This window comes from Sturnira hondurensis, unplaced genomic scaffold (genome assembly GCF_014824575.4).
Source record: "Sturnira hondurensis isolate 20B ecotype Veracruz unplaced genomic scaffold, ASM1482457v3 Scaffold0004998, whole genome shotgun sequence".
NCBI lineage: Eukaryota > Metazoa > Chordata > Mammalia > Chiroptera > Phyllostomidae > Sturnira > Sturnira hondurensis.
This window is the reverse complement of record NW_028077629.1, coordinates 8,269,477-8,278,574: the sequence shown is the minus strand read 5'-3', so window position 1 is coordinate 8,278,574 and position 9,098 is coordinate 8,269,477. Positions and strand designations below refer to the sequence as shown.

General features: G+C 36.0%; 1 protein-coding gene across 2 annotated transcripts; it reads left to right on the top strand.

The window, feature by feature from the left end:
* Positions 1–323: 323 nt before the first annotated feature.
* Positions 324–7,564, top strand: SPP1 (secreted phosphoprotein 1). 2 transcript variants are annotated; one of them, XM_037046141.1, is made up of 7 exons: positions 324–439; positions 1,500–1,567; positions 1,677–1,715; positions 3,949–4,026; positions 4,535–4,576; positions 5,859–6,188; positions 6,884–7,564. In XM_037046141.1, the coding sequence occupies exons 2-7, from the start codon at positions 1,514–1,516 to the stop codon at positions 7,286–7,288; spliced, it is 948 nt and encodes a 315-aa protein (XP_036902036.1). In that variant the 5' UTR covers positions 324–439; positions 1,500–1,513; the 3' UTR covers positions 7,289–7,564. The 2 variants fall into 2 exon arrangements, with proteins under 2 accessions (XP_036902036.1, XP_036902037.1); XM_037046142.1 differs by lacking the exon at positions 324–439 and adding an exon at positions 517–536.
* Positions 7,565–9,098: the final 1,534 nt, after the last annotated feature.

The following is a 9,098-nucleotide window of genomic DNA, read 5'->3' as shown; positions in this document are numbered from 1 at the left end:
TAGGACTGATTTATATTCATATATTTTCTTCTAATTCAGAAGTTATAAAGTCATTGTAAGAACTAGTCACTTCCTCCTTTTTAATGGGACTCCAGGGTGCTTTTTAATAATGCTGAGTGCCTTCCCATAAATGAAAATGCCAGTTAGTATTGTAGATAAGTAATGTTTTAACTCCGGTGTGTGTGTATGTGTGTGTGTGTGTGAACCACAAAACCAGAGAGGGAAGTGTGGGAGCAAGTGGGTTGGACAGTGGCAAAAAAACCTCATGACACATCTCTCCGCCTCCCTGTGTTGGGGGTGGCGGGTGTCTGCAGCAGCATTTAAATTCTGGGAGGTCTAGCTGTCAGCAGCAAGAGGAGGAGACAGGACTGCAGCACAGTCTCGGACTGAACTCTCTTCTCAGGCCAGTGGCAGCCTTCTCAGCCAACCGCAGACCAAGGTAAGCCTGCAGTTTGCTGCACTGCTGTTGTCCTAGGCATTCAGTGTCAGATCCTGGGGAAGGTCAAGCTGTAAGGAACAGTTTAACTATAATGCTGGTAATCAGATTTAAATTTTTCTAGTCTTTTGAATAAGTATGCCAGATACATTGCTGATGTCCTGTAGGAAAGGTGACCAGCTGTTTTGAAAGCCAGTCAATATAAAACCTAGAAATCTTTCCACTCAGTCCTCAGAGGAATGAAACTACTTCTCCCAATTAGAAAAAAAAAAGTAAAATTCTATGACCCTTTGAGGTGACTTTACCCATATCATTATGAATGGATAGATGATTGTGGAGGCATTTACAAGGAAAAGGACCTTCAGTATTAATGTGGGCTAATGATAATGCTATTTTTAATTATTTGACTTACACCATTTTCAAGGAAAAACCTTTTTTCTGAAATAAATTTTTACTTCTGTATTTAGCTGTTAAAGTTTTCACCTAAAAACTGTGTGACTAGCGTGTAGACTTATTATTGAAAATAAAAAAGCTGTTGGCTATTTTCAATGTTTCCTTTTTTGTTTCAAATTTCTAGAGTAATTTAACTAACTTTAGAAATAGCTTCATATCACCTATGTGGCACATTTTTAATAATTTAAGTTAAAAATCATATTTGAAATGCATGCTGAAAATATGGACAAAGCAAATTTCTTTCATAGTTTTGTTTTCTCTGTTTTCTTCTCTGAAAAGTAAATATTCCCACACTATCTTATTATTTTAATTAAATTAGTGTTGGTCTGTGTTTACGTTTAGATAGCTGACAATATCAGGTAATAAGAGGTCAATTTCTGGAGCTCTAAATTTAAAAGTTGAACAAATATAGACTTGTGAAATTCCTCTCTCCCTTGTCTAATAGTGAAAGATGAATAATAATGTTGAAAAAAAGTTTCCTCTAGGAAGTAGAAAATATTCTACAGAAAATAAATTTTACTTGTGATTATTTTATAACATGATAGCATAATGAGGTATCATTGTTTTAATCTGTGGAGAAATTGAATATTCATTACAAAATATTTTACAGGAAAAATCACTACCATGAGAACTGCAGTGATTTGCTTCTGCCTCTTAGGCATTGCCTACACCTTGCCAGTGAGTACAGCTGAATCTTACAGATTCCTCAAAATCAATGAATTGTGTGCTCCTGTGTGCTAGGAACACATTCACATTGTAATCCTTCTCTATCATTTCTGTTTCAAAGGTTAAACATGTGGATTCTGGCAGCTCTGAGGAAAAGCAGGTAAGCATCTTTTGTGTTTATCATATAGCTAAATTATTTATGCAACTGCTTCAAGAAGCACTACAAATGTATCTGTTGCGATTTTACTTATTTTCATAGTCAAGATTGTTAATTTATAAGTAATTGTTGACAGCCTGCTTTCAATCTAGGCCAGGACCAAGCACAGTATAATTTTTAATAAATATACGCTCCAACCACCAAACTAGATAGTTGATATACTAAAATAATGTTCTATGCCATTATCATTTATGAAAATGAGTTCTATTAATTTTTGTGACATTTTCTTTCCATGAGTCAACATACTGTTCTAGAAAGTTGAAAATTCTGTCCTTTGCTTTCCTTAGTGGAAGGCTAAGTTTAAAATGGGCCTCACATATTGTACAAGTTTATATGACTGCAATGTTCACAATATCTCCTAAGATATTTTCTAAGAAGCCCATTATTTAAAAGATAGTTGTTTTTACCTATTGTGCTTGTCAGCTAACTTTAGATCACATTTCTCTAACCACACATAAGACCAAATCAAACCCTTTTCACCATAGACGGCTCTGCCCCTCCACCACAGGTGGAACTGTGCCCGCCAAACAACAAACGGGCATTGTCCCGAGGAGCCTGGACCAAAACTCAACACAGGGGTCAATTCAGACGAACAGAATAAAGGCCAATATAAAGTTGCCTGGAGTCCCTGTAATTAGATTGCTTAATGAAAACTCTAAGAGAAGTGTGGTTAGGTGTGCAAGTGGGTATGTGCAGGTGTGTCTGTTTTACAATTGATTTAGGAATACAAGTATTGAATTACAGCAGTTAGCCAGAAAAATTAAAATTTTCAGAGAAGATAGAGGTCACACTATTTGAAGCAAGAATGAAGGTCTTTTTAACTAAAAAGTATGGCACATGAAGCTATGGCAGTATAAGTTATTAAATGATATTTAGGAGATAATTGAAGAGCTCAACCTTCTAGAACCCTAGATATTTAGAGCTAGTAGGAAATACAGGAAGGTTATAAGGTGACACCTCTGAAGGTGAGCACTGGTTATCTGTGAGTGTGGGGATTACTGGGTGCATTTTAGTCTGTTTATTTTGCTTAATTTTATTTTCTTCATATTACTTTTTTAAATTATAAGTTTAATATGTATGTATATAAAGTATACATTATAACATATTTCTATGTAATATTTATATATTTTTAGAGGAAAACTTTGAATTCATCTAGATCAGTAGTCTTTTTGTACCTTTTTTAAGGCAAGAAACCCCTTCTTTCAGCAAAAACTTTCAGGGAAGCCCAATCTGAAGCTGCTCCGGTTATAGCCAGCCATGGGGAAACCCATAGTGTGACTGTTTCCTCCCTACTCTTCTCATCCCAACCCCCAACCATCTTGGAGGTTGCAGAGAGAATTCTATGGAACTCTCAGGGTTCCCATTCTCAATGACAGGGATGTGAAGTGATTGGCCACAGTGATACAGCCCATCCAATGACATGCACTCAGAGCAATGTCCACTCCTCTGTAATAGCATATTATAATCATTGTCTAAATAAGTAACTCAACTAAAGGGCAGGTCATTCCATTCATGTCTTTGGCACATAGAGCAATTGAACTTTGGTGAGACGATGTTAATATTTTATTTCTGCACCACCCACTAAGATAGCCTCTAGACTCATGAGGCTAGTAAACATTCGAAATGGAGCTGGTGCAACAGAGAAACTAAGTTTTTTTATTTTATTTTATTTAAATTTAAATAGCCATGTAGTAGAGGGAACAGTGAAGATCAAAGCTAATTAAGGGCACCTCTGCTTTCATTGTGATTTATCTGAGAGGAAATTTCCACTGGAACAGGAAAGCACAGTGTTCAAATCGGTATGAAGAGCCAGTTTGTCTGCATTTGAACCCTGGCTCTTAACATCACTGTGGCTTCCTTTCTCCTGCTCTAGAAAATTGGAAACAGTAATGACATCTATTCCATCTGGGGTCTGAAGGATTAAATGAATGGGTACATTTAAATCACTTATAAGAGTGATGGCTCACCGTCAGTGCTATGTAAGAGTTTATTAAATGAATCTTCAAGAAAAAAATAAGTTAGAAGAGGTGTATCTAAGGCTCTGGTTTAATAATATACATGCATATTGTGCTTATCCATCAGTATCAGTGAAGTATACTTTTATTTCCCAGCTTATCAATTACAGATCCCTATGCTTCTTTTTAAAAATAATGACAAATATACAACTTTTTTGTAGCTTTACAAATATCCAGATGCTATAGCCACATGGCTAAAGCCTGACCCATCTCAGAAGCAGAATCTCCTAGCACCACAGGTATATTTTATTTTAATTTTAGAAATTATATTTATTGCAATTAAAGAACAATAACAAAAAATAAAAATAGACACCAACCAGGCTGTTTGGGCTGGTTAAGTAGATCCTTCATGCCTGTTAGTAAATGGGAGCTTTGGACACCAATTGATCTGCTGTGTTGACTTTTTCCCCCTCAAAAGTCACTCACCAACAAGGTTGAAAAATAAGACCTGCTTTGAATGGAAAAGGCTAACTTTTTTTTTAAGATTTTATTTATTTATCTTTAGAAGGGAAGGGAAGGAGAGGAGGAGAGAAGTATCAATGTATGGTTGCCTCTCATGAGTCCCCTGCTGGGAACTGGCCTGCAACCCAGGCATGTGCCCTGACTGGGAATTGAACCGCAATTGTGCTGTTCACAGGCCCGCGCTCAATCTACTGAGCTATGCCAGCCAGGGCAGAAAAAGCTAACTTTTGAATAGAAAGGTGAAGCGTGTGTGATAGACATTGACATGTGCCTTTCCTTCTTCAGAATACTGTCTCCTCCGAAGAAACTGATGACTTCAAACAAGAGGTGAGTTCTCACTTCAGGCCAGAGGCCCACGTGCCTTGGAGAGACTAAGAAGCCACTCTTTCTCCTAATGACATTACTTGGGCTCAATTCTGATAAAATTCCATTAACAAAGTTTCCAGTAAATTGCCAGTCTAAAACTTGCTCAGAATACAAACATCATGTATTAATCAAATGCCAGAAATACCAGATTTCTTCAGATAAGTTTAGCGTGGCAGGAAATGTTTACTAATGTGTGTCATTTGAAATACTAAGCCTCTCAACAATTCATTTAAGGTATTTTATAGATGTCTTATCTAATGTCTAAGAAATATCTAATTAATACCTATCAAACCCAAGATTTTGCCTCTAGGAATACTTCTGTTCCTAACATAATGGTTTATTTCATAACTATTACTAAGGCTGTTAATTAGGACTTTTTATTAGGACTATTAATGTATTTGCTAAGCAAAGAAATAAGTTAAATTTGTTTTCCTTAAGATTCTGTTTGATTATGCTAAAATCTCATAAGCTAGATAAGTGAACCAGTATATTTGCTAATTGGAAGTTTAATAGCCATTAGCTAGTGAATTCTGAGCTGAGCAGCACATTATATACAAGCATAACAGTTACCTTTTTAAAAAGATTTTATTTATTTATTTTTAGAGAGAGGGGAAGGGAAGGAGAAAGAGAGAAACATCAATGTGTGTTTGCTTCTCGCATGCCCCCCTAGTGAGGACCTGGCCGGCAATCCAAGCATGTGCCCCAACCTGGAATCAAACCAGTGACCCTTTGGTTTCCAGGCCAGGACTCAATCCACTGAGCCACACCAGCCAGGACCAGAGTCACCTTTTGATTATACATACTAATAGGGAGGTAGTTTTAGGTTTTGGTGTATAGGTTATTATTTAGGTGCTCTGAGCTCCTGTGAATTCTCATTTCTAATACAAAAAGTAATCTTAAATTTTGTATTGAATTTGGCATATTAAATAATGTCTAATGTGAATATGAAAAAAATAGTGTTATCAATATAAATATTATACTTGCATATTTGACTTAATATTTTCTAGGAAGATAACTTTTTAGGTGAAAGCAAGAAAAATACCTCAATTATGATTCCATTTATCCTTGTGTTAAAAGAGAAATTGGAAGATGCTCACTTTGGCTCTTAAAAGCCATTGAATGCATTGTAGTGGGTGCAAAGATCCTAAAACTAAATGAAAGATAGTAAAAGACTAAGGAACTGCAAAGATTAAGGGAATATAAAAACACTTACCCCAATTTGTCTGGCCATCTTGATTTTTAGACCCTCCCAAGTAAGTCCATTGAAAGCCAGGACCACACGGACGATGTGGATGATGATGATGAGGACCACGTGGACAGCCAGGACTCGATCGACTCAGATGACTCAGAGGACGCTGATCATACTGATGACTCTGACAATTCTGATGAGTCCCACCACTCCGATGAATCTGATGAACTGGTCACTGATTTTCCCACTGACTTTCCCACTGACTTTCCCGGAACCCCCGTTGTCACTCCAGCTCTGCCCACAAGAGATACATATGATGGACGAGGTGACAGTGTGGCTTATGGACTGATGTCAAAATCAAAGTTCCAAAGATCTTTAGACCAGGTAAATCCTTTAACAGATATATCATATAGTTATGATTAGAGCCCAATTCTAGGATCCAGAGTCCACATATTCACTTATTCATTTATTCATTCAGCAAGTATTGTTATTACTTTATGACCATTGAATTCAAAACCTTTTTCTCTTGGTGCTTTTTTAAAATTTAAGAACACATAATTTCTCTCTACTTTCATATCTCGATTACAATGCTATTTTTTCTAAATCCTGGCTACTAAGCATTTATTCTATTCACTTTTTTTATTAAAAGGAGACTTTGAAAAACAGCAACTATTTTCACAATACAATGGTCATGTTTTGAAGTTAAATACCTACTAGGAATGGTAGAGTTACAAATTACACTGAGTTTATAGTCAAAGGATCTGGACTTGATACATGGCCTGGCCGTTCACTTAAGTTTTACCTTCAATTCACTCTTCTTTTATGTAAAACAGAGATAATGGGACCTTCTTCATAGGTTTCAGCACACATATAATTGACGTACCTATTACACTAAAGGAGATGACATAGGAAAGGGCTCGATAAAATACAAAGTAACATGCTAGTGTTATTTTTTCCTTTAGCCCAATTTAGACAGTTTTCAGTACAAATTGGACTAAAAGTTTCAGAACAAAAAAGAATTACAATGTTTCTATTTCTGACTGTCATTTAATTCTTCTTTCATTTGTGCTGTGACTCAGTATCCTGATGCTACAGAGGAGGACCTTACATCACATATGGAAAGTGACGACACGGATGATGCACACAAAGCCACCCTTGTGGCCCAGGGCCTGCAGGTGGCTTCTGATTGGGACAGCCATGGGAAGGACAGCCAGGAGTCGAGCCTGCTGAGTGATCACAGTGTGGAAGCTGATAGCCGCAAGTATTCCAAAGAATATAAGCTGACGGCAATTGCTGAGAGCCATGAAAACTCTGATGTGAGAGGTAGTCAGGAAAATTCCAAAGCCAGCCATGAATTTCACAGTCAAGAATTTCAGAGCCATGAAGACAAGCTGGCCTTAGACCCTAAGAGTGAGGAGCAAGATAAACACCTAAAATTTCGCATTTCTCATGAAATAGAAAGTGCATCATCTGAGGTCAATTAAAAAATACAATTTCTTGCTTTTAGTTAAAAAGGAACAAAACACATTATTGCAGCATGGAAAAGAATATGAAATGCTTATTTCTCAGCTTAGTTGGTGGATGTATATGTATGTGGATCTGAAAATAGATAATGTTTTTGATCAATAGTTAATGCGTGGCTTCATAATAACTTTGTAAACTAAAAGCTTAAGGGTTTAATCTATGTTCTTTCCACATAAGAAATGCAAACTAGCACTGTATTTTAATGTTTGCTATTGTTTCATGAATAAAAACTTACATAGACGCAAACAAAAGTTTTACACATTTATGAGAGAATATAAAATTTTGTCACTATAATCTTTTGTTTTTCAAAGTAGTGTACATTTCATTGTGATTATTTTTGTTTGTGTGAATAAATCTTTTATCTTAAATGTAATGAGAGTTTGGTGGTCTCAATTGTATTTCATATTTGGTTTCCCACAGTTGCCCAACAACGAACAGATATAACCATGTTAATGAATGTGCTGGACTTAGTAGAGAGCAATCTAGGAACTTCTGCATCAACTGCACAGGTTCTGGCTGAGCTAAGTTCCTAGCCAAGGAAACAGGAGTCAAGTGGGAGTGAATATTCAGCCATAAATCCTCTAACCATGCAGGGCTCCATAGGCTGCCTCCAACCAATGAGAGAACCTTCATGTAGTTTTTACAAAGTTGATATATAAGAAGCAAAAGCTGCTCGAGCTGGGTTGCTCAATTGGTTATAGCGTCCTCCCAATACACGCCAAGGTTGTGGTTTGATCTCCAGTCAGGGCACATATAAGAATCAATCAATGAAAGCATAAATAAGTGGAACAACAAATCAATGTTTGTCAATCTCTCTCTCTTTCCCCCTCTCAAATCAATAATAAATAAAAATGTTTTATAAATAAAAATTTAAAATACTAGCAAGCCCTGGCTGGTGTAGCTCAGTGGATTGAGCGTGGGCCTGAGAACCAAACAATCACAGTTCAATTCCCACTCAGGGTACATGCCTGGGTTGCAGGCCAGTTCCCAAGAGCGGACACACGAGAGGCAACCATACATTGATATTTCTCTCCCTCTCTGCTTCCCTTCCCCTCTAAAGATAAATAAATTTGTAAAATCTTTTAAAAAGTCAACTGTTAAAAAATAAAATAAAATAAAAATACTAACGAAAGTTTAGATGCAGTCACAAATGAATTTTGTTGTTCTCCATCACTTTCTATTAATTTGCTCAGAAATTTTTCTTTGCTTTTGTGTCCTTGATTAAAAACTTGGGTAGGTTCAATAGCTATTCTGATAACTTGTAGAAAATAAATAGTCCCTTCTGCTGGAAAAAAAATGCAATGGAGTTCCAGTTAATTATCAAATTTTCAAATTATATTTAAAATGAAAAACTTTGGCAACCTGAAGTGAAACAGGAATCTTTATTTCTTGATCTTGTCCCTTTGCTCTTTCTAAAACTAGAAATTCCATTTGGAACTTCTAAATTTTTCTATTAAACAATTCTTGGGGCAAAAAGGGAAATTTTTAATTGTGTAATTTAAAAAAGAATCATAATGAAAACATAAAATCAATAGAGTGAACAAAGAAAATCCATAGCCTTAATTCTTGCAGCAACAAAACAAATAAAAGAATAAAAACCAATAAATTAAGCAACCATCTTAAAATTTAGAAATACCAACAAAGTAAAACAAAAGTATAAGGAAGGAAATTTAATGTTGCAAGCAAAAAGAATGAGCTGGAGAACAGGAAAAAAAAGTAGAAACTGATAAATGAAAGAGCTGGGGTTTTTTTTTGTAAAAAAGAAAAATC